This window comes from Microcaecilia unicolor, chromosome 1, assembly GCF_901765095.1.
Source record: "Microcaecilia unicolor chromosome 1, aMicUni1.1, whole genome shotgun sequence".
NCBI lineage: Eukaryota > Metazoa > Chordata > Amphibia > Gymnophiona > Siphonopidae > Microcaecilia > Microcaecilia unicolor.
The window spans coordinates 98,384,759-98,410,803 of record NC_044031.1 but is presented as its reverse complement, the minus strand read 5'-3'; the positions used below and the strand labels follow the sequence as shown (position 1 = coordinate 98,410,803).

At 48.2% G+C, this 26,045-nt stretch overlaps 1 protein-coding gene across 2 annotated transcripts in view; it reads left to right on the top strand.

The window, feature by feature from the left end:
- Window positions 1-26,045, top strand: part of ZEB1 (zinc finger E-box binding homeobox 1) — a 387,769-nt gene that overhangs the window by 319,354 nt on the left and 42,370 nt on the right. For both annotated transcript variants that reach the window (XM_030199176.1, XM_030199184.1), the window contains 2 exons: window positions 4,396-6,170; window positions 6,573-6,753. In XM_030199176.1, coding sequence (XP_030055036.1) covers window positions 4,396-6,170; window positions 6,573-6,753 — 1,956 coding nt within the window. The remainder of the gene's footprint in view (window positions 1-4,395; window positions 6,171-6,572; window positions 6,754-26,045) is intronic.

Sequence of the window (26,045 nt, the reverse complement as noted above, 5' to 3'; positions counted from 1 at the left end):
CTAATTTAAAGAACTGAGAAGCTCCACAAGATGCTGATAGCGTATCAGCATCAAAGAAGCAGCATGTTTCCTTGAATTAAGCACTAGGAAAAACCTGGGGATAGAATATCTAGTTTTCCCCACACAATGAGAGTAAAGGATTCCACTCCAGCAGTATGTGCATCAGAGAATGCTGATCCGGTGTATTGAGCAAAAGCTATGAAGTATCATCAGTCTCCATCAACCTGGGTTGCTGAGCAAATAGATGCTGGCTGTGGCTGTATATTCTCCCAAACATCCCTGCAGAGTGCTGCTGACCGTCTGAGGTATCTGATGGGATTCTAAGAGTATCTGTATTAATTTACTGCCAGTAATATTCCTTAAATGACTCCAGAAAATTTTACTTTTCCTACCTCCTATGTGACATTGGCAGTTTTCAGAGATGAGTTGAACAGGAGGAGCAAGGAAGTCCTTAACTCTGTGTAACTAGTTTATGCACCAGCTTTGGCAACAATGGAGATGGATCTAGAATCAAGCCCGAAGAATACTAATGTTCCATAGCTGATTCAATACCCTGAGGGGCACTGGTGTCAGTACAGGCAGCATTGTTATTTACCGGTGCATGGGTGCAGAATGTTTCCTCCAGGCATCATGATGCAATAGATTCTTAGACCTAATCCGAGCTTTTGGCTGCTAGGCAGGTGCACACCCAGGTTACTTAACCAGCCTAGTTGTCAGGGTCAAAGTCTAAAGACTTTTGAAGTTATGATTATGGGTGAAACGAATTCTCTGTTCAGAAGTTGTCAACGGGACTCCTCTCTTTCACTGACTTTGTGATAGTAATGCCAGAAGCTATTCATTTTCAAATAGAAAAAGGAGTCTGAGCTCGGGACAGATATGTTGAATATTCTCCCGTTCCTGAACAATGTTTTGGCAGTACTCGTATATAATATTCTGAGGGAGATACAAATGTATGTATACTAAAAACATGTATGTTTTGCATTCATACATATATACCTTCAGTGAGAGAAAGTATCCAAGATCCTGTGTTGCAAACCTTCTAAAATGCTGACCTTTTCCCTTTTTTAAATGCTTTGATAAAAGTCAAAAGGAAGGGTAAGACAAGGGATTTTTCCTCTGAGCCCCTACCTTGCCACCTGGTGCCATGATGGATTCCAATGTTCAGCGTCTAAGTCTGGGAGAAGTTCGCTTCGGTGAGGCCCCTCTGATGCAGACAGTGGAACTAGGTGGGCCAGCAGAAACTTCTGGGCAAAACACTCACTGAGCTCTGAGCTTAAGAACCCTCCCCTGCACCTTCTTATCGCAGGCCTGAAGATGAGCCTTGCTGGCTCAATGCGTTTGGAGATGTTGCATTCAAGTCAGCCAGGGGGGGGGGGGGAACAATGGAACAGCACCTGATTAATTTGCTGTGCTGCAGGCACCCTCATGCCAAACAGTTTAACTGGTAGTGATATACTTCTGTTGGGAGAAGAGCGACCTACTTTTACCTTCCTCTGTGACTGCAGTGGGGAACATGGAATCTGAGACTGTTCTTTCTGCTTCTGGAACAGCTAAGGAACTAACAGAATTTGGTTTGCCTTATCCCAAAATGGTAGCTGAGCAGAGCAGTACAGGGTGGGCAGGCAGGGGGAGATGAGCTGAAGATGGGAGAAAGGGTGGATAAAGTAGTGAGAAAGAGAGTGAGAGAAAGGCTGGAGTAATAGAGGGAAAGAGAGAGAGATACTGAGGGGGAGGGGGTTGGCAGGTGAGCAGAGGAAAGAGTGGGAAAGTCATTGGACCCAAAGATAGAAAGAGAAAAACTGAGAGATGCCTGACCTTGAATGAGGGGGTATAGCTGAGCAGTAGAAGGGGCAGGGACACATTAGTAAGGGGTGGGGACACAGTGGGCAGGTGCTAGAGAGGACAGGACGCAGAGGGAATGAATGGTGGACATGGATTGAAAATAAATGTCAAATGGACTAGAAAACCCTGGAAAGAGCAGAAGATGGGACTCAGGGCTAGGGAATCAGAGCAGAAGATGAATGGGAACTAGGGATTGAGTTGAGTGTTTGGGGGTGGGACTATGGATGGGAGAGATGGAGAGAGACTTTTGAGGGGATAGTGAGGATCTGGCATAATTGGTAAGAGTGTGAGGGTGTGTTGGTGGGTAGGTAGAATGAGTGTGAAATGGGGGGGGGGGGGTAAGGGAAAGGGGATGAACTATGGGGAGGAAAGCTGAGAAATAATGTAAGTGACCTGGTAGACTGGAGAGAGGATGAGAGGCATTGAAAAAGGGATGGGGGTCCTGAGGAGGGTATTGGAAGAAGGGGATGATGGATCTCTGAAAGGGTTAAATGGGGGTGGAAATGGGGTTAAAAAGGTAGTGAAAGAGAGGTAATACGAGTGGGGTAGAAATTAAAAGCATAGTGTGGAGGCAAGAGAAGAACGGAGAGACAGGGATGGAGCTAGGACTGATGAGGGGATGAGAGGCAATGCAGGGTAGGCGAGGATTGAGAGGGAATGCACAGATGGTATTGTGCAGACTGGATGGACTGTTGTCATCCACTATGTTACTATGAAGTGGAGGACTAGGCAGGGAGACTAAGGGAGCAAGGGGAATGCTGGAGAGGGAGATGGAAAAAAACAGTAGGCAGACAGGTAAAAAGGAGGAGACTAAAAAGAGGGTGAGAGAGAATTAGGGTAAAATCAAATAGGTAAATATAAAGGCAGAGAAGAGAAAAGTGGAAAATAACAGATCAGTGGCAAACAGATGTAGAGAAGGAAAAAATAAGACAAAAGAAGAGAGAAGAAATGGAAAAGCAAGCCTGGAAAATAAGTTTGCAGAATGACACAAGAGGGCAAGTAGGGAGAGAGGTTCTGCATGAGGGGCAAGGAGGGAGGGCGTTGCTGCATCGGGGGGGGGGGGATGCAAGGAGGGAGAGAAGTGTTGGACAGGAAGGTTAGTTAGGGAAGAGAAAGATCCATTGAGTTGGGTGAAGAGAGGGGGTGTGGAGAGGGAAAGAGGTGCTGAACTGTTGGGGAGACAGGGGGAGAGAGCTTCCAGGTCCTACAGGGAAAGGAGGAGGAGGAGAGACAATACCACAGGTTTGCTATTCATATTGTTCCTCTCAATCTCTGCTTGCCTGCAAGCAGTTTCAAAACACAAGGCTGGCACTTCATGAAGAAAGGTTAGCCTAGAGGAAGCACCTTTCATGAGTTTTAGCAAACACTGTCTAGCACAGGATCTTGCCAGGATACTGGATTTAATGGACTTTTAGTCTGACCCAGTATGGCAAATTTGAGTGTGCAACTTTCTAGAATTAGAGGGATGGTGTGAAAATGCATGCCTAATCTGCACGTACATATATATCCCTACAATATATCTAGAGGTGCAGATATTAGGCACCTAAATGCCTAGCGCTTTTTTTTTATGGCTGTGACCTCCCCTCCTCCAGTTCATGACCCCAAACTTGGGTTTTCTGACCATATTTGGGGTCCTGACCCACAGTTGGGAAGGTCTAGTCTAGCATGCACTGTATGCACCAGGTTATACTTTGTTTTGGCACATCGGGCCCAAGCATTGATGCTAAACATATAGGTACTCAATATCTGCATCTAGAGTGGGAGTATAGAGGGTCCCGCCCCAAAGCACCCCTTTCATGCCTGTTTTTCCACATATCAGTGCTGTGCGCAAATATTAGTGTTCTTTTCTATCTGATATTGGCGTCCTTTTCTTATTGATGATTTTAACTTTATTGTACATCGCTTTGATCTACGTTTTAAAAAAGCAGTTCATAAAATTTTAATAAACATAAGCATAATTTTATACATGAGGATCTGATGAAACTGAGTCAAGGGACACTTAAACATTTGGCACTTTGCCAGACATCTAGGTACCATTTGAAAACTGACTCCAAAGTATATATATATTTAATGCCATATTCATTATGTAACAGTTATTTGGTGACCAAAGACCTCATTTTTAAGTAGTTTCAATATTTAAAACTTACAGCCACAGTATAGAATTGAATATCTAAATGCATTTTGATGACTTTGTAAACAGAACCACTAATTATTCTTAGAACCCTGTTTACTAAGCTTCACTGTAGGTGCTCAAAAGTTTTAGCACTTGCTAACGCTAGAGACACCCATAGAAATATAATGGGTGTCTCTTATTGTCGTGTGGCTTAGTAAACAGGGCCCTTAGTGACTTAATTCCTTGCTGCAACAAGTTATTAGTGGAAATACTAGCCAAAGTAGACCTGCAACTACAAATGTTTCCTGGAAATCAGGTCTTATTAAAAAAAAATCTGCTAGTATGTTTATTGTTTATAACAGTATTATTAAGATGCAATATAGATAGTTTAATGGATTATGGAAATACATTTTTCTTTTCTCTTCTCTTTTTATATAAAGGAGAGAAGCCATATGAATGCCCAAACTGCAAGAAACGTTTTTCCCATTCTGGTTCTTATAGCTCGCACATTAGCAGTAAAAAATGCATTGGGTTGATGCCTGTAAATGGCCGAGTACGTTCTGGGCTGAAGTCATCTCAGTGTTCTTCACCATCGCTTTCAACTTCTCCAGATAGCCCAGGAAGGCCACAGATACGTCAGAAGATGGAAAACAAACCTTTACAAGAACAGCTTCCAGTTAGCCAAATTAAAACTGAACCTGTGGATTATGAATTTAAACCCATAGTAGTTGCTTCAGGAATCAACTGTTCAGCCCCTTTGCAAAATGGGGTTTTCAGTGGTGGTAGCCCATTACAGGCCACCAGTTCTCCTCAGGGTGTGGTACAAGCAGTTGTTCTACCAACTATGGGTCTTGTATCTCCCATAAGCATCAACTTAAGTGACATTCAGAATGTTCTTAAAGTGGCAGTAGATGGTAATGTAATAAGACAAGTGTTGGAGAATAATCATGCCAATCTTTCATCCAAAGAACCAGGAACAATCAGTGCTGCGTCCTTGCAGCAAAGTGGCCATTCTCTCATTTCAGCCATCAGTCTTCCTTTGGTTGATCAAGATGGAACAACAAAAATTATCATTAATTACAGTCTGGAGCCATCTAGTCAACTTCAGGTTGTGCCACAGAATCTGAAAAAAGAAAGTTCTGTCCCACCAGAAATTTGTAAAACTGAAAAACTACCAGAAGATCTCACAATCAAATCTGAAAAAGATACAAACTCTGAAGGAGAAAATAGCACTTGCCTTCTCTGTGAAGACTGCCCAGGTGATCCTAATGCACTTCAAGAAATTAAGCACTACAATTTAAAACAACCCATTCAGCTTGCTCAACTCAGTGGAACAGAAGCAGCAAAGTCTGAATTGCCTATTTCAGACACTGGGGACAATAGTTCAACTCCCAATCAGCCACCCTTAAAGAACCTCTTATCTCTTCTAAAAGCGTATTATGCTTTAAATGCACAGCCAAGTTCTGAAGAACTTTCCAAAATTGCTGATTCTGTTAATCTACCATTAGATGTGGTAAAAAAGTGGTTTCAAAAAATGCAGGCTGGAGAAATTTCTGTCCAGTCTTCTGGACCATCTTCTCCAGAAACAGGTAAATCAAATGACTGTGCTAGATCTACAAACTCAAATGAACTGCAGAACATCATAAGTAATTCACAGAGCCCTCCGATGAGAATTAAATCCCAGACTTCACCACTGGTAAATGGCTCGAGAAGGAGTACCCCTTCGCCTTCCCCCCTAAACCTCTCATCAATAAAAAATGCACAGGGTTTTGCGGTTTCAGCTGATGGTGTACAAGAAGAGTCACAAGTAGAACCTCTTGATCTATCACTACCAAAGCAGCATGGAGATTTACTGGAGCGATCTACCATAACTAGTGTTTACCAGAATAGTGTTTATTGTGTTCAGGAAGAACCTTTGAACTTAACCTGTGCAAAAAAAGAACAACCTCAGACAGACAGTGTTAAAGACTCCGAACCAACTATAATTGTAAACACACCAAGTGCCAATGCCATAAATATTGCTATACCTGCAGTTACTGCCCAGTTACCTACAATTGTTGCCATTACTGACCAGAATAATGTTCCATGCTTAAGAGCTCTGGCTGCCAATAAGCAGGCTATTCTGATCCCCCAGGTGACTTATACATATTCAACTACTGCTAGTGCTATTATTTCAGAACCTCCAAAAACACAGGTCCAACCCAATGGAAATCAGGTATGGTGTTTACATTTTTCAGTATAAAATTTGATTGATTGCTTTAGGAATAGTGATATTGCTGTTCCATGTTTATACTAAACTGTAAACATTAAGCAAATTTGTTTGAAAGTATATGCATTTTGTAAGTAACCTGCCTGAACAGGTTTTGTATTGCAGTAGGTTTATAAAAACTACATCTCCAGTTTGGCCCTATCCAGAACAGCAATTTTATAAAAAAAAAAAAAAAACAACAAATCTAGTTATATTTATACTCTAGACTGCAAGAAACCACGCTTACATGGAAGTATTAGTGAGCTGTTTTTTGTAAAGCTTAAATGATGCATTACATTCATGTTTTATTACTGATAAATGTTTTAGATACTAGGATCAGTATGTTTATAGCATATGTTTAATATTTAGGATGAAAGACAAGATACAAGCTCAGAAGGAGTTTCAAATGTGGAAGACCAAAATGATTCTGATTCTACTCCACCCAAGAAGAAAATGAGAAAAACCGAAAATGGAATGTATGCTTGTGATTTATGTGATAAGATATTCCAGAAGAGTAGCTCATTACTGAGACACAAGTATGAGCATACAGGTATGTCATTTAAAGTTAAAAATGATTTCTTGTAATGTCTTTGTACACTAATGACTTTATTTACTAATGCAGAGCACACTTATGAGCCTTGCTTTCTTTGTACTTGTGTTTAATCCACTTTGGACTGGGTTGCTGGTTAAGAGAAGTAATACGTTTAAAAATTAAATTAAATTTGTACCTGTATGCAGGAGGTGGGGGTATGTAATTATGTACTGGCTTAGTTCTCTTGCCAGCTCAGATTAGTCTTAAAGGGACTATTTTACTGTGAATTAACTAATTTATTGGAGGACAAGCAGGCTTAATTATACTCACGAGTGGGTCGTCCCGGGAATGGGCATGATAAATATCAAAAAAGTTGCCAGAGCCTTCTGTCGCACGTTCTAGGCCCACAGCACATGCGCAGAGTGCCTTCCCACCCGTTGCGCGACCGCTCTCCTCAGTTATCTTTTTTCCATGTGAGGAGCGGCAGTTTTTTCTGTGGCTCCTTTTTCGCCCGGGAATAAGCCTTTCAGTGCCTTTTTTCAGCGTTTTTGGCTTTCTTTTGCCTTTCTTTTTATTTCTTGTTCAAAAAAAAAATAGTTCCCTTATTTTCTTAGTTTTCTGACCCACATTAAGCTTCCTTTCTTTTTTGTCGTGGCCGTACTTAGGCCGGATCTTTTCTCCTTTTGTGCCTCTTTCCTTTTGGCACAATCGTGTTTTTTCATTTAGCTGGAGCTGTCTTCCCTTCCTTGTCATCGAAGAATCCCAGTGGCTTCAATTGCTGTACTTGGTGCAACCGGACCATCTCAGGTACAGATACCCATCCTTAGTGTATCCAGTGCCTTGGTCCCGACCATAGCCCAGCGAGTTGTGCCCTTTGTCTTTGTATGAAGAAGAGGACACAAATTGCCCACGAGGCTCAAAGAGAGAAACTTTTGGAGCCCGGTCCAGTCCTTCAACATCGGGAGTGGAAGTAGGGATGTGTGCTCAGAGACCCCAACACACTGGGAGCAGTGAGGCATCGAGTCGGTTTCCACCTACCTTGAGGCCTCCTGCTATGCAGGACCCCCGGGACAGAACCTTCGTCGGACCCGATCCTGAGGTGATGGGAGGATTTGACATTGTCCTCGTCGGCACCGAGGAGTCTCAGTGAGATGCATCAGGCGAAGGCTAAGAAGCGTCAACACCGTTCTCCTTCAACACACGATGTCAGGAGCTCCGGGGCGCCAAAGGATTCAGCACCTGAGAAGCGTCGATGCTGGGAGGACCGCTCCCCCTACATTCAGGAGGTGCTACGCGTCTGTCTCCTAGCAGCCGAGATCTTGCTTCTGCGCCCCAAGTACTTCTGCAACCTGATCTCCAACCGGCCCCACAGCCTTTGCCAATGGTGGCACTCGAGCAGATTCGGGCCTTACTTCAGAGCTTCTGGAAGGCTTGCATCAAAGTGCATCGGCATCGGAGGTGCTTGCGCCTACCATGCCTCTTGCTGCAGCTTTCGCTGGCCCTCAACCTGCGGTGAGGCCTCTGACACAGGCACTGCTTGTGGCGCAGGTGTCGACTGCCACCAATGCCGGTTCTCCTTCAACATCGGTGGAGGAAGCTTCACTTCAGTCGACAAGGGTTAGGTCTTCGACGTTGAGGCGGGTTAGGTCTCAGAAGAGGATCCTAGGTACTTCTCCTCCGTTGAGTCCTATGGGTTTCCCTCTGAACCTTCCACTCCACCTCAAAGGAGACTGTCTCCACCCGAGAGCCTCTCCTTTAGATCTTTTGTATGAGAAATTGCGGATGACATTCCATGCCCGTAGGAGTGAAGGATGAGCCCAGGGCCAAGATGCTCGAGGTCCTGAACTACACCTCTCCACTTAGGGAGGCTGTGCCAGCTCCTCTACATGAGGCAGTCAAGGAAGTCCTCGTGCAGAACTGGGCGTCCCCTCTGTCTGTCCTTATGATCCCTAAGAATGTTGATTCTCAATATCGGATCCACAAGGAACCTGGGCTGGTGAGGTCTCAGTTACCCCACAATTCCATGGTGGTGGATGCCGCTCTCAAGAGAGCCAAGAGTACTAGGGACTATGCCTTAGCTCCCCCAGACAGAGAAGCTAGGACCTTGGACTCCCTTGGGAGGAAAATGTACCAGGCCGCTATGCTGATCGCCCTTATTCAATCATACCAGCTCTTCACAAGTGTCTACTTGTGGAACTCAGTGAGGCAGCTATCTGACTGGTTGATGCGCTTCTTCCGGGGGCACACCGAGCCTTTTCACCAGCTGGTCAAATGGCAGAAGGTGTGTCGCAAGTTCTTGGCCAGGGGCACTTAGACACTTTCGACAAGGCATCCAGAATCTCTGCACAGAATATAGCAATGCGCAAGCACCCCCGGCGCCGGCACAGTCTGGCGCATCAGCCCTTCCAGGATCCCCGGAAGGATGGCTCGGAGGCACTCGTCCAGGCCCGCTGTCGGGAAAGACAGGGGGGCCGGTAGAGGCGTCGGTGCCGGAAGCTGCTCGGGTCCAGGAGACTGCACCGAAGTGCTGGGACCCTGACGCGGCGGTACCTCTACTACAGAGGGGGACCTCTCCTCTTGACGCTGACGCTTTCTCGGCGTCGACCTCTCCGGCACCGGGAGCCGGATGCATCGATGGCGACCGATGACGGTGCTTCTTCGTTTTCTTGCGGTGCCCGTCATCGGCGCTAGGTGGGATGGAGGAGGAGGAGGTCGATCCCCCTCGGCCTCGAGGGACCGGGTCCGACAGGGTTCGGTCCTGAGGGCCCTGGGTAGAGGGAGTGACCGGGGCCGATTGCCCACGCGGCCTCTCACCCCTGCCGTCACCGGAGGACCGGCGGGCCGACGGGACCTGTGCTCCTGGGGTCGATGCCATCGGTGCCGATTTCGTGGACATCGATACCGGTACCGAAGAACCGGCTGTCGATACCGATGCCGTCGAAGTCGAGGGGCCGGCGCAAGTTCCAAAAAGACGGTCCCGAAGAACTTGCAGAACTCAGTGAGGCAGCTATCTAACTGGTTGATGCGCTTCTTCCGGGGGCACACCGAGCCTTTTCACCAGCTGGTCAAATGGCAGAAGGTGTGTCGCAAGTTCTTGGCCAGGGGCACTTAGACACTTTCGACAAGGCATCCAGAATCTCTGCACAGAATATAGCAATGCGCAGACTCTCATGGCTTTGTGTTTCTGACCTGGATCATTTGATCCAGCATAGAATGGCGGATGCCCCTTGCCAGGGGATAACCTTTTCGGAGAGAAGGTCAAAGAACTGGTTGACCAGATCAAAAAGCACACAGATGCCATGTCTACTTTCTCCCACCAGGCACCTTCTGCGAGCTCCTCGTCATCTAGGAGGTATTTTGGTTTGGTCCCAGAGTGCTTCCTATACCTATTCTAGGTGTAGGTACACTCCTGCAGCTTGCCAGCCTGCACAGGCTCAGCCCCAGTGCGCTCATTATCATCAACAGTGTGCGCCCAAGGCCCCTGCTGCTCCCCAGCAAAAGCAAGGGATGAGCTTTTGGCTGGCTCCAGCAAAGTATAGCTGCTATAAAAATGTCTGTGCTGGATGACTGGCCAGTTGGGGGGAGGTTAACATTTTTTCACCAAAGGTGGCCTCATAACCTCCGACTGGTGGGTTCTTCAAATAGTCCGCTTAGAATACACCCTCAATTTGTTGTCCAAACCTCCAAATTTTCCACCAGGAGCTCATTTGTTCAGCTCCCAGCACAGGGAGGTACTTGCAGAAGAACTTTGTGCTCTTCTGAAGGCCCATGCAGTTGAACCTGTTCCACCAGGGGAAGAAAGGCTGGGATTCTATTCTAGGTACTTCCTTGTGCAGAAGAAAATGGGGGGGGGGGGGGGTTGCGTCCCATCGTACACCTAACGGCCCTGAACAAATTCCTAGACTGTAAAAGTTCAGGGTGGTTTCCCTGAGCACCGTTCCCATGATTCAGGAAAATGATTGGCTATGCTCTCTGGACTTAAAGGATGCTTACACTCATATCCCGATACTTCCAGCTCACAGGAAGCATCTTCGATTTGGGCTGGGAACGCAGCATTTTCAGTACCGCATACTGCCCTTTGGCCTGGCATCTGCATCCAGAGTATTCACAAAATGCCTAGCAGTGGTTGCGGCGTCGCTGTGCAGACTGGGAGTTCATGTGTTCCCTTATCTCGACGATTGGCTGGTAAAGAGCACCTCAGAGGATGGAGCTCGGGAGTCCATGCGGATAACTATTCAGGTGCTGGAACTACTAGGGTTCATAATAAATTACCCCAAGCCCCATCTCAATCCAGTGTGCATAAATGATATTCATTGGAGCAGTGCTCGACACGAGAACGTTTGAGCCTATCTCCCTGAGACTCGAGCAGACAATCTTCTGTCCCTGGTGTCCATGGTTCAAGCTTATCAGCAGTCACAGCTCGGCAGATTGTTAAGACTCTTGGGGCACATGGCTACTGCAGTTCACGTTATGCCCATGGCACGACTGCACATAGATCTCTCAATGAACCTAGTTTCTCAGTGGTGTCAAGCCACAGGAACCTAGAAAATGTCGTCCGTCTGTCCACTGACTTTGTTCATTCTCTCCAAGTGATGGACAGTTCGATCCAATTTGACCATGGGACGTGCATTTCAAGTTCCTTTAGGCCACAAAAAGTGCGACAAAGGATAGCATCTCTCCTGGGTTGTGGGGGGGGGGAGCCTGGTTCTCCCCCCCCCCCCCCCCACACCCCCCAGGAAACAGATCTTCAGAATCACCTCCTGGAGCTTCAAGTGATTTGGAACACTCTAAGGCTTTCAGGGATCGGGCTGTCCAACAAATTATCTTAATTCAAACAGACAATCAGGTTGTGATATACCACATCAACAAGCAGGGGGGCAACTGGATCTCGCCCCCTGTGTCAGGAGTTGTCCAGATGTGGCTTTGGTCGCACCATCACAGCATGTTCTCCAAGCAACGTATCTGTCAGGCGGTAACAACAGTCTGGTCAACAGGCTGAGCAAAGTAATGCACCTCACAAGTGGTCGCTGAATATGGTCGTGGCCCGCAAGATCTTCCAATCATGGGGCACCCCCTCGGTGGATCTTTTCAACACTCAACTGACAGTTCTGTTCCAGGCTTCAGGCCCATGCCAGACTAGCATCAATGCCTTTCTCCTACATTGGGGGACAGGCCTTCTGTATGCGTATCCTCCCATACTCTATGTGGGGAAGACTTTGTTGATACTCAAGCAAGACCGCGGAACATGATACTGATTGAACCATACTGGCCGCGTCAGATCTGGTTCCCTCTTCTTCTGGAGTGTCCGATGAAGAACTGTGGAGATTGGAGTGTTTTCCGACCCTCATCACTCAGAACTGAGGGGTCACTTCTACATCCCAACCTACAGTCTCGGCTCTCATGGCCTGGATGTTGAGAGCCTAGAATTTGCTTCCTTGGGTCTTTCAGAGGGTGTCTCCCATGTCTTGCTGGCTTCTAGGAAAGATTCCAGTAAGAGATGTTACTCTTTTATATGGAGGAGGTTTGCCATCTGGTGTGTCAGCAAGGCCATAGATCCCCGTTCTTGTCCTACACAGATCCTGCTTGAATTCCTTCTACACTTGTCAGAGTCCAGTCTCAAGACCAACTCCATAAGGGTTCACCTTAGTGCAATCAGTGCTTATCACCAGCGTGTAGAAGGTAAGCCTATCTCTGGACAACCTTTAGTTGTTCTCTTCATGAGATGTTTGCTTTTATCAAGCCCCCTATCAACCTCCACCACTGTCATGGGATCTCAACGTCGTTTCTACCCAGCTGATGGAGCTCCTTTGAGCTACTGAATTCCCTGCCATCTGAAGGTACTTGACCTGGAAGGTCATTTTCTTGGTGGCTGTTACTTCAGCTCATAGGGTCAGTGAGCCTTCAGGCCCTAGTAGTGGATGCACCTTATACTAAGTTTTCAATCACACAGATGTAGTCCTCCGCACGCACCCTAATGTTCTCCGAGGACAAGCAGGCTGCTTGTTCTCACGACTGGGTGACGTCCACGGCAGCCCCCCACGAACCGGAACAAAACTTCGCGGGCGGTCCCGCACGCAGGGCACGCCCACCGCGCATGCGCGGCCGTCTTCCCGCCCGTGCGTGACAGTTCCCGCTTAGTCTTTTCTTTTCCGCGCCTGGAGAGAGACGTGTTCGTCTCTTTCTCTGTCAGCCCCGGAAACCGGATCGCGTTGTTCGCGAATCTTCGTTTGTTTTCGTTGCCGCCTTTTTATCTTTAGTTTTTTCTTTTAAAAAAACAAAACAAAACGCGCTGTACTTGTTTTTCCCTCGTCTTTTAGCGGGGGTGTCGCGTTGCGGCCTTGTGGCCACGCGGTCGATTTCTTTTCGAGGTGTGATTTTACCGCCACTATCGACGGCTTTGATTTTGCCGACGCGATTCCGTCGATGTCCTCGAAGGTCCCGAGTGGATTTAAGAAGTGTGGTCAGTGCGGCCGGCCTATCTCGCAGACCAACACTCACGCTTGGTGCCTCCAGTGCCTCGGGCCGGAGCACGATACCAAGTCGTGTACTTTGTGTCTTGGTCTCCGGAAACGGACTCAAGTAGCGAGGCAAGTTCTTCGGGACCGTCTTTTTGGAACTTGCGCCGGCCCCTCGACTTCGACGGCATCGGTATCGACAGCCGGTTCTTCGATACCGGTATCGATGTCCACGAAATCGGCACCGATGGCATCGACCCCAGGAGCACAGGGCCCGTCGGCCCGCCGGTCCTCCGGTGACGGCAGGGGTGAGAGGCCGCGTGGGCAATCGGCCCCGGTCACTCCCTCTACCCAGGGCCCTCGGGACCGAACCCTGTCGGACCCGGTCCCTTGAGGCCGAGGGGGATCGACCTCCTCCTCCTCCATCCCACCTAGCGCCAATGACGGGCACCGCAAGAAAACGAAGAAGCACCGTCAACGGTCGCCATCGATGCATCCGGCTCCCGGCGCCGGAGAGGAGTCGACGCCGAGAAAGCGTCAGCGTCAAGAGGAGAGGTCCCCCTCTGTAGTAGAGGTACCGCCGCGTCAGGGTCCCAGCACTTCGGTGCAGTCTCCTGGACCCGAGCAGCTTCTGGCACCGACGCCTCTACCGGCCCCCCTGTCTTTCCCGACAGCGGGCCTGGACGAGTGCCTCCGAGCCATCCTTCCGGGGATCCTGGAAGGGCTGATGCGCCAGACTGTGCCGGCGCCGGGGGTGCTTGCGCCCTCGGCGCCGTTGACTGTGGCGCCGGCGAGCTCTAGCCTGGTGCCGAGGCCGTCGACGCCGCTTGCGGCGCCGGTCTCGACCGCCATGCAGGTGGAGTCCCCGTCGACGTCGATGGAGGGAGCTTCATCCCCGCCGGCGCGGGAGTCCACCACTCGACGACACCACCGAGGCCTCAGTGCCTCGACGTCGAGCCGGGCCCGGTTGAGGACTCAGCTGCACGAGCTTATGTCCGACACCGAGGAAGAGGCCTCGTGGGGGGAGGAGGAGGACCACAGATATTTCTCCTCAGAGGAGTCTACGGGCCTTCCCTCCGACCCCACGCCTTCACCAGAGAGAAAGCTCTCGCCTCCTGAGAGCCTCTCCTTTGCCTCCTTCGTCAGGGACATGTCTATATGCATTCCCTTCCCCGTGGTCTCTGTGGATGAGCCGACGGCTGAGATGCTCGAGGTCCTCGATTATCCATCACCACCTAGAGAGTCCTCCACGGTACCGTTGCACAATGTCCTCAAAGAGACACTGCTTCGGAACTGGTTGAGACCATTATCTAATCCCATCATCCCCAAGAAAGCGGAGTCCCAATACAGGATCCACTCTGACCCAGAGTTAATGCGGCCTCAATTGCCTCATGACTCGGCGGTCGTGGACTCTGCTCTCAAGAGGGCACGGAGTTCGAGGGATACTGCCTCGGCGCCCCCGGGGCGGGAGTCTCGCACTCTGGACTCGTTTGGGAGGAAGGCCTACCAATCTTCCATGCTCATGACCCGCATCCAGTCTTTCCAGCTCTACACGAGCATCCACATGCGGAATAATGTGAAGCAACTGGTGGACCTGGTTGACAAGCTCCCGCCGGAGCAGTCCAGGCCTTTTCAGGAGGTGGTCAGGCAGCTGAAGGCGTGCAGAAAGTTCCTGTCCAGGGGTATATATGACACCTGTGACGTGGCATCTCGTGCTGCGGCCCAAGGTATAGTGATGCGCAGGCTCTCATGGCTGCGTGCCTCTGACCTGGACAACCGCACCCAGCAGAGACTGGCCGACGTCCCTTGCCGGGGGGATAATATTTTTGGTGAGAAGGTCGAGCAGCTGGTGGACCAACTGCATCAGCGGAAAACCGCCCTCGACAAGCTCTCCCACCGGGCGCCTTCAGCATCCACCTCAACAGGTGGACGTTTTTCCCGGGCCCGGCAGGCTGCGCCCTATGCTTTTCCCAAGCGTAGGTACACCCAGCCGGCCCGAAGGCCTCGTCAGGCACAGGGACAGTCCCAGCGCGCTCGTTCTCGTCAACAGCGTGCGCCTAAGCAGCCCCCTGCGCCTCCACAGCAAAAGCCGGGGATGGGCTTTTGACTGGATCCATGGGAACATAGCCGCCCTCAAAGTGTCCGTACTGGACGATCTGCCGGTTGGAGGGAGGTTGAAATTTTTTCACCAAAGGTGGCCTCTCATAACCTCCGACCAGTGGGTTCTCGAAATAGTGCGGTGCGGATACGCCCTGAATTTGGCCTCCCTGCCACCAAATTGTCCTCCGGGAGCTCAATCCTTCAGCTCCCATCACAAGCAGGTACTTGCAGAGGAACTCTCCGCCCTTCTCAGCGCCAATGCGGTCGAGCCCGTACCACCCGGGCAGGAAGGGCAGGGATTCTATTCCAGGTACTTCCTTGTGGAAAAGAAAACAGGGGGGATGCGTCCCATCCTATACCTGAGAGGCCTGAACAAATTCCTGGTCAAAGAAAAGTTCAGGTTGCTTTCCTTGGGCACCCTTCTGCCAATGATTCAGTATTGTGTGCTGCCCTTTGGGCTCGCCTCTGCCCCACGGGTGTTTACAAAGTGGCCTGTGGTGGGTAGCGGCGTATCTACGCAAGGTGGGAGTGCACGTGTTCCCATATCTCGACGATTGGCTGGTCAAGAACACCTCGGAGGCAGGAGCTCTCCGGTCCATGCAGTGCACTATTCAACTCCTGGAGCTGCTGGGGTTTGTGATAAATTACCCAAAGTCCCATCTCCAGCCAGCCCAGTCTCTGGAATTCATAGGAGCTCTGCTGAATACCCAGACGGCTCAGGCCTTCCTTCCCGAAGCGAGGGCCAACAACCTCCTGTCCCTGGCTTCACAGACCAGAGCGTCTCAGCAGATCACAGCTCGGCAGATGTTGAGACTTCTGGGTCATATGGCCTCCACAGTTCACGTGACTCCCATGGCTTGTCTTCACATGAGATCTGCTCAATGGACCCTAGCTTCCCAGTGGTTTCAAGCCACCGGGAATCTAGAAGATGTCATCCGCCTCTCCACCAGTTGCCGCACTTCACCATTCGGACCAATTTGACCCTGGGACGTCCATTCCAAATTCCACAGCCCACGAAACTGCTGACGACGGATGCATCTCGCCTGGGGTGGGGAGCTCATGTTGATGGGCTTCACACCCAGGGACGGTGGTCCCTCCAGGAAAAGGATCTTCAGATCAACCTCCTGGAGCTCCGAGCGATCTGGAACGCACTGAAGGCTTTCAGAGATCGGCTGTCCTGTCAAATTATCCAAATTCGGACAGACAATCAGGTTGCAATGTATTACATCAACAAGCGGGGGGCACCAGATCTCGCCCCCTGTGTCAGGAAGCCGTCGGGATGTGGCGTTGGGCTTGCCAGTTCGGCATGCTCCTCCAAGCCACATACCTGGCAGGCGTAAACAGCAGTCTGGCCGACAGACTGAGCAGAGTCATGCAACCGCACGAGTGGTCGCTCCATTCCAGAGTGGTACGCAAGATCTTCCGAGAGTGGGGCACCCCCTCGGTGGACCTTTTCGCCTCTCAGACCAACCACAAGCTGCCTCTGTTCTGTTCCAGACTTCAGACACATGGCAGGCTAGCGTCGGATGCCTTTCTCCTTCATTGGGGGACCGGCCTCCTGTATGCTTATTCTCCCATACCTTTGGTGGGGAAGACCTTACTGAAGCTCAAGCAAGACTGCGGCACCATGATTCTGATAGCGCCCTTTTGGCCCCGTCAGATCTGGTTCCCTCTTCTTCTGGAGTTGTCCTCCGAAGAACCGTGGAGATTGGAGTGTTTTCCGACTCTCATTTCGCAGAACGACGGGGCGTTGCTGCACCCCAACCTTCAGTCTCTGGCTCTCACGGCCTGGATGTTGAGGGCATAGACTTCGCTGCGTTGGGTCTGTCTGAGGGTGTCTCCCGTGTCTTGCTTGCCTCTAGGAAGGATTCCACTAAAAAGAGTTACTTTTTCAAGTGGAGGAGGTTTGTCGTTTGGTGTGAGAGCAAGGCCCTAGAACCTCGTTCTTGCCCTGCACAGAACCTGCTTGAATACCTTCTGCACTTATCAGAGTCTGGCCTCAAGACCAACTCAGTAAGGAATCACCTTAGTGCGATTAGTGCTTACCATTATTATGTGGAAGGTAAAGCCATCTCTGGAGAGCCTTTAGTCGTTCGATTCATGAGAGGCCTGCTTTTGTCAAAGCCCCCTGTCAAGCCTCCTACAGTGTCATGGGATCTCAACGTCGTCCTCACCCAACTGATGAAACCTCCTTTTGAGCCACTGAATACCTGCCATCTGAAGTACTTGACCTGGAAGGTCATTTTCTTGGTGGCAGTTACTTCAGCTTGTAGGGTCAGTGAGCTTCAAGCCCTGGTAGCTCATGCTCCGTATACCAAATTTCATCACAACAGAGTAGTGCTCCGCACTCACCCAAAGTTCCTGCCGAAGATGGTGTCGGAGTTCCATCTTAACCAGTCAATTGTCTTGCCAACATTCTTTCCCAGACCACATACCCGCCCTGCTGAACGTCAGTTGCACACATTGGACTGCAAGAGAGCATTGGCCTTCTACTTGGAGCGGACACAGCCCCACAGACAGTCCGCCCAATTGTTTGTTTCTTTCGACCCTAACAGGATAGGGGTCGCTGTCGGGAAACGCACCATCTCCAATTGGCTAGCAGATTGCATTTCCTTCACTTATGCCCAGGCTGGGCTGGCTCTTGAGGGTCATGTCACGGCTCACAGTGTCAGAGCCATGGCAGCGTCGGTGGCTCACTTGAAGTCAGCCACTATTGAAGAGATTTGCAAGGCTGCAACGTGGTCATCTGTCCACACATTCACATCACATTACTGCCTCCAGCAGGATACCCGACGCGACAGTCGGTTCGGGCAGTCGGTGCTGCAGAACCTGTTTGGGGTGAAAATCCAACTCCACCCTCCAGGACCCGAATTTATTCTGGTCATGCTGCACTCTGTTAGTTGTTCTTCGTAGGTCAATTTTCTGTTGTTCCCTCGCCGTTGCGAGGTTAAATTGACCTGGGTTCCTGTTTTGAGTGAGCCTGAGAGCTAGGGATACCCCAGTCGTGAGAACAAGCAGCCTGCTTGTCCTCGGAGAAAGTGAATGATACATACCTGTAGCAGGTGTTCTCCGAGGACAGCAGGCTGATTGTTCTCACCTACCCTCCCTCCTCCCCTTTGGAGTTGCGTTTCATCTTTTTTGCTTGTCATTCAACTGAGCGGGAACGGTCACGCACGGGCGGGAAGACGGCCACGCATGCGCGGTGGGCGTGCCCTGCGTGCGAGACCGCCCGCGAAGTTTTGTTCCGGTTGGTGGGGGCTGCCGTGGACGTCACCCAGTCGTGAGAACAATCAGCCTGCTTGTCCTCGGAGAACACCTGCTACAGGTATGTATCATTCACTTTCCTGCCGAAGGTGGTGTCGGAGTTCATATAGATGAACTCCGACACCACCTAAAGGTCGCGAGAGCAGCCAGCTCCGTTGACCTGGGCAGGAATTCAGCCACAAAAGAAGGTCGATAGGCCCCCCCACACACGCCAAACTTACCTCGAGGGTGGAGAGAAGTGCACTGATGGGTTAGGGCCCCTTGCGCACATCTTACCGTGGAGCTGGCGGCCCCGCTGATCACCGACCACGGCCCTCATCCAGCATGGAGCCACGACACCGCCTAAGGTACTGCCCTGCCGAGCTCCCACCCTGCTAAGCCGCAGCCGTACACCCTGCCGGGCTCCCACCCTCCGGACTTACCCCGCCGACCAAGGAAGGATCCACCAGCCTTCTGAAAAACCACCCGAGGCAGCCGCCCAACCTGCCACCCCATCCCTAAGCCACCCACCTAAGTCACGGGACGAGTGATGAGGACAGCGAGTGGGGACGGAGCAAAGCCATACTCAGCAGCGGCGATCACCTGAGTCACTTGGAGAGGGATTAGAGACATTGGGCGGCGACAGAGCAAAGGCATCCCCCATCCGCAGCAGGGGCGGTCAGCGACCAGCACATAGGCAGCCAGCGCTTCCAACAAACCCCGCCTCACGACCCGGCCACCTCTCCACTCCGGTCTGACCCGCCGCCCCATCATTGCACTGCTAATCTGAGTCGCGACGAGAACGATCAGAGGACAGCAGGCGGCGACAGAGCTAAGGCATCCCCCTTCCGGCCCGACCCGCCACCCCATCCCGAAGCCGCTCACCCGAGTCACGGGAAGAGCGCATAGGAGGACAGCGGGCGGGGACGGAGCAAAGGCATCGCCTGAGCCATGTGGAGAACGAACAGAGCAAAGGCATCCCCCTTCCAGGTTGGCCGCTCACCCAGACCCACAGCGGCGATCAGCGGTTGGCGATCAAGACACAGGTATCCACTGCTCCCACCAAACCCAACCTCACTGTCCAATCAAACGGAACTGGAGCGGCATACAAGGGCAAGCAACGGCCCAAGTCCAGAGCAAAGACAGCGATCCCTCTAATCCATCCTCCGCTCAACCACACGCCCTGGCAGTGAAGTTCCTTGAAGGCCGCAGACCAGCGAGACACACGGCGTGCGTCCGTCCAACCCCGAGGCGGTGAACCAGACATAGTAAGCAAAAGAATCGTCAACTACGATCAACCACGACTCATGACCCCATAAGACTTGAGACCAGCCACAAAACACAATACCGAACCTAAGATCCCACCACAAAGAACTAACCTTGCCCACACACCCACAAAACATACCTCTATCAGCAACCAAAGAAAACACAACAATGAATAGCATCACACTACTCCTATCTACTCCATATCCCTGATCCATTACACACTATTCACCCCACTCGCAGAAGTTAACATCATACCCACAATTCACACTCATAACGAAGTGTCCAAATACACCACACCCTACCAAACTAACACCCAAAACAAAGAAAGAACTTCAACATGCGGACAACAACAACACAAGGACAAGAAAGGCCAGAACAAACCCAGACCACCAAAGAATCGACAACTAAAAAAAATCACCATAACACCGAACACAATTGACCCTTACCAAAAAATACAAGTGGGTTACATTAATGCCAGATCTGTAGTAAACAAAGTAGAAATATTAACAGACTGGATCACGTCGGAAAACCTCGATCTGATATTCATCAATGAAACTTGGATCCACGATCAAAATGACCCCATAATCCTGGAACTATGTCCCCTAGGCTACAAAATCACTCACTGGACCAGGAAAGAAAAGAGAGGAGGAGGGCTAGCACTAATCCATCGAGCCAGCTTCACCACCCTAACTACCTCTGAGTCCTTAACACCCCAATCGCCTCTATCAGAATCCACCACACCACCTTGCTTGACCACCTAAGCTGTGTACTATTCTACAGGCCACCTGGAAATTGGAATGACTGCCAACCACACTTCATGGACTTCATATCAAACACCTGCGTAACAAACGCCAATATACTAATACTTTGTGACATCAACCTTCATCTAGAAGACCCAAACTCAACCAATGCACAGGACTGCAAAGAATTCCTCCAACTCTTAGACCTTAAATTACCATATATGCAAGCAACATAAGTCAAAGGGCACACACTTGACCTCCTCACACATAAACTGTTCACAGACCAAAACCTACTAACATCAGATACTAACTGGACAATGTAAACCCCCAAATAGTGCTCTCGTGTGTGCTAAGGCCCTCTAGTGGCTCCCCTCCAGGTTCACTGACCCCTGGCTCTTAAGCAAGACTCCAGCTGGTCTTTTTCTAGTAACTTGCAGGCACCCACCTCAATATCCTAGGCTCCTGCCTTCCTTCCCCTGGAACTCCTTTCCAGCTATGTCCAACGTGCCCTGGTCACTCCACTTGCTCACAGACGTGACCCATTGCACTTTCCCTGGGACTATAACTCTGCTTCTTCAACCTTCACAAATATGCAGATTAGTCATCATATGCAAATTCACTTTGTTAGTACCTGGATTCAGTCTTGTGGGATCACTTCTTTCCAGCTCTTATTCATTTACTATAAATTCACTCACTGAGCCCATTTACTGTGGGAAGCCTGGGTCTCAGTGTCTAACAGCCTCCACCCCTGGATAGGACACTCTTCACTCACCACAACTTTATCGTCCTATCCTCCACCCCACGGCTGTTACTTTAACTTCACACAATACACAAGTTCATAAATCCTGTCCACAGTCAGGTAAGAACCTCTTCACTTTCCCCTGCTGTCCTCAGGCTTCTGTTCTTCTCATGCTTTAGGGACCTTCTCCTACCCAAGGAATTGCAGCCTGTTTCTTCTCATGCATTAGGGACTTTCTCCTACCCCAAGGAATTACAGCCTGCCTCAGGACCTGGGCGTTGCAGGTCCCCACCTTCTTCTCTGTTTAGCTCTTCAGGAGGTACGGTTTATATAGGGCTGCTACTAGCCCACCACACCCTTTCTGGGACCTTAGCTGGTGCTCCCCCTGCTGGCCCATTCAGGTCATTACCCTGATGACCATTTTCCTCTTACTGGTAGAAGAGCACCCTCTAGCGGCCTCTTCAGGGTAGGGCAGGCCTGTGTTTATCACAACAGACACACCGTGGTCAGACCATTACAAACTAAGCCTATCCCTTCAGTGGCGAAAAAAAGGCACAAACTGAATACAAGATCACACAACCTACACCACAAGAGGCCAGATAGACTCAGAAACATTCTAGCAAAAGATCTACGATAATGAATGGACATCTCAAACTGACTCGATACACTCTTCTAGATTGGGATAAAAGATGCAGTAGCATACTAGACGAAATAGCACCATTAAAAACAAGAACTTCACACAGGCATAACTCATTACCCTGGTACAACGAAGAACTGAAAAATCTAAAAACACAAACTAGGAAACACGAACGAGCATGGAAGAAAATAAGACGTACAAACACTAAACGCATGGAAACAATCTCAAAGAAAATACAAATACGCAATAAGACAAACCAAAAGATCATACTACAAAACCAAAATAGGACACGATTACAAGGATACTGGTAATATTAAAACTTTTAAATTATGCACATAAACTAGAGGGTTTTTCAGGCAATATGGAGGGGCTCTAAACTTCAACATGGTGGCTTGGATTATTCGGCAGCAGTCTCCACGGCCAGGTGGGCCTTCTGTTGAATCTGCTCAAAACTGATTGAGACTCATAAAATTTACACTGGCGTTCCCGGCTAAATTGCTATAGAAATAAGTAGTAGTAGTAATAACCCACAATGTCATGACTGATGGTTTTCGAGGATATGCCAATGTGGCAAATACAGTGTTTGTAACACTGTTACTAAATATTTTCCAATATTATCTCCTTTCACACCATTGTTCACCTCTGTATGATGATTATGGCATTATTTCATCATATTTCATTGTACAATATTGGTCTGTTGCATGTTTATTCTAACCTGTGTATTTCTGATGTGTGGACATAGGTGCATGTTCTATTCATGACATTATGTTTTAGTCTAATTTTATTGCTATTTTTTTTATCTGTTTTGCAATGTCTTTAGCTCAGATTGCCATTTATTTTCGTATCACTCATATTTATTTATTTATAGAACATAATATAGCAGGATATAATAAATATGTTAGGGCACTATCACAAAACACTTTATTATATAATATTTCTTTCATGCCGTTGTTTACCACAGTATGTCAATTATGGCATTATTATATCATATTTCATTGTATAATATTGGTCTATTTCATGCCAATTCTACCCTGTGTGTATTCCCCATTCACTTTTCTTTTTTTTCTATCTTCATTTTACATGTTAGTTTCTCTTTTCCTGTTTTACTGCACATTGTTGAGGATTCCCCCCGCGGACTCACTGTTTTCTATGTCACCAAGGATGTCCACCTACATCATCCACACTGTCAGTCTCGCTCTCCTAGACTTTCAGCCTACAAATACTGGCTTTTCACTGCAGCCCCTTTTTTGCTGTAACAAGGCGGATCTTCTTGCCTTTGGACACTGGTGAGCCTTTCCTTTCTCCTCTCTTTGTGACTTTACCTTCCACCCTTTCATAGCTTTTTTCCTCACGTTTTAGCGCTGGTACACTAGCAATCATCTCCTCTGCTGGTAACGCCTACCTGCACCAGCTGTCCTTTACAGCACCGTTTCTTTTCCAGTCACAGCGTTCCACGTACCTTTCTGCTTTTTCCTAGTGATATCTTTCCACCTTTATTAATATATTTTCTCTTCCATGCAAGGTCACTTTCTAGCCCCCCTTTTTATGTTTACTGCTAGGTTTTTTTTACCCTTTTCTTTATAGAATCTCGTAAGTGCACAGTCTTTTTAAAGACATAGAGCTTCTATTTCTTACTACCACCATCACCTACTTGTTGAAATCTACAACAGGTCAGTTTTCTCTCATCTTTCCAATATTCTTTACAACTTTTTTCATTTTAAATGTCTAAATATTTGATTTTTTTAATATGCTGATCATTCAAATGAGGTATCCTTGCACATTTACACACCAAGTATGCAGATAAGGTATCTTTGCACGTTTGCACACATTTAATGTATTTTTAAGGTTCCATACATTTTTTGTATTGTGTTGTTCATACAGCTTGTTTTTAATTTACCATAAAGGTATCTTTTGTAAATAATGGACCTAGCTAGGTCCTTCCAAAAACAGGTCAAGAGGCCTGAAGCTGTCAGCCAAACCTAAAAATCATACCCTCAGTGTGACCCAGAGGCTCATGAGCTCTTGTGACAGGCTTGCTGACAGGCTTGCAGAAAGAGGACATGAAACAATTTTCCATGGAAGGTGTTTACTGAAGAATGTGGTTAGGGGCTTTTTGCAGTTTACATGCCTGGAAGCATAGATAAATGGTTGCTGGCGAAACGGAACCTGATGTAGCAAGTGGAACATGCTAATTGGTATGATGTTGCCTTGGACCTTTCTAATAATCTTGATCAGTGGTCGAAACTAATGTTTACCAACATTGTGGTTGAAACTAATGCTGATGAACTGTTTGAGCTGTATAAAGACTGACGAATATAAAAAGTGATAGCAAGACCAAATTGGAGAAGTACTCAGAGATAGCACCTGTGTGTAACTTTGTTGTAATCCTCTCATGAGAAAAGAGTTGTAAACTTATTTCTTTCTTGGTAAGTGAATAAAATACTATTTTATTATCCTTGCGTGGCCTTCACTTCTTCTCTCCCTAACTGTATAAGTGTGTGGAACATTCTATTGGGTTAGGGAGGGCAGAAGAATTAACACTTTGTACATATTTAATGTATTTTTAGTTTTCATATTTTTTTCATTGTGTTGTTTGTATAGCATGTCTTAAATTTTACCATAAATGTATATACTCGCCTACTCCTTTTGTATACGTTTTAACTATTCAGTGTTTACATCATCTTAGACACTTTATTTTTATTTATTTGTATATGTATAAATGTTTTTATTATTTATCCCTTGTATATGTGTAAGTTTACTATTTTTGTTTGTAGACTTCTGAGGCAGGCTTCTTGTATGCCGAAACACGGTTGCCGTGTCGAGTCTTTATATACATTTGAAGAATAAATTAGTTGAACCAGAGGTTTGCCTAGCTGTCCTTCATTTCCCACTCCTGCTTTTCCCGGTGAACATAAGGGAGCAGAGCATTAATTATTCTAGCTACAAAAGCTTTATCATAAGTGTTAGGGGCGTATACATTACACAGAACCAGAGGCTGCCTATCAACAGATACATGAGCTAGTATAAACCTACCATCTGGGTCCTGCGATACTGAGTGAATTTGTATGTCTAAAATTTTCGAAGTGGGATCAAACCCCCTGTTTTTCTGTGGCTAGCCGGAGATCCAACTAAGGAGCATACCACCATGTAAGGAATTTTTGGTGCCCCTCTGCAGATAGATGTGTTTCTTGAAGCATAGCTATGTCTATATAGTGATGCTGTAAAAACTATAGTATCTTTTGGCGTTTTTTGGGAGAGGTGAACCCCCCCCCCCCCCCCCCCCCCAATATTCAAGTAGAAAGTCTAATAGGAATCATCTTCTACTTGAGAGATTCCAAAAATCTCTAACATGCAGTAAAGAGACATATAAATGGGCAGGGCCTCCCCCTCCAGGTCCCTCCAAAAACCAACCTGCGCCATCCACATATACCACAACCATTCCTGAAGAGAAAGAAAGAGAGAAAAAAAGAAAGGTACATTGGTATATTGATGGCTGAACTCTCCCCTTCCCTGTCCCTCCCCCAGGTTAACATACACCCTCATGGGTATATCTTTATTTGAGAGGACCTACTCCTCTCCTATGTAATGAACCCTTTAGAACTATCAAATATCCATTTATGGTACTGAACTTTCTGAAGACTGGGTAGCAGTATCACAGCCCTCCAGGGAATCTCAGAGACACATAAATGTAGTGATCCAGTATACATCGTGTTTTGGATGTATGTAGACCCATGATTACTAGTCAAATGTCCTTTAAAGATGTTTATCTATGGAACATAGTACATGGTCTGCAACACATTAGGCTTGGTAGACTCCTGGAGATTACTCCATACAAATGACCAGGACTATAGCCATCTCTCTAGTGCACATTCCACACATGCACAGATCGATTATATCTTAGTCTCATAATCATTTTTCCCTCATCTACAGGCCTCAGCGATAAGACCATATGTATTTCTGACCATGCTATGGTATGGACAGTCATCGCTCCCATGAACGCCGAGACCTACCACTGTCAGTTTCCCCTAGACTTATTTTGGGATACTGGGTTTTATTCTTTTTTGATTAATAAATGAAAAGAGTTTGCTGACCACAATGCTGCCCACATGTCACAACCCATTCTTTTTTGT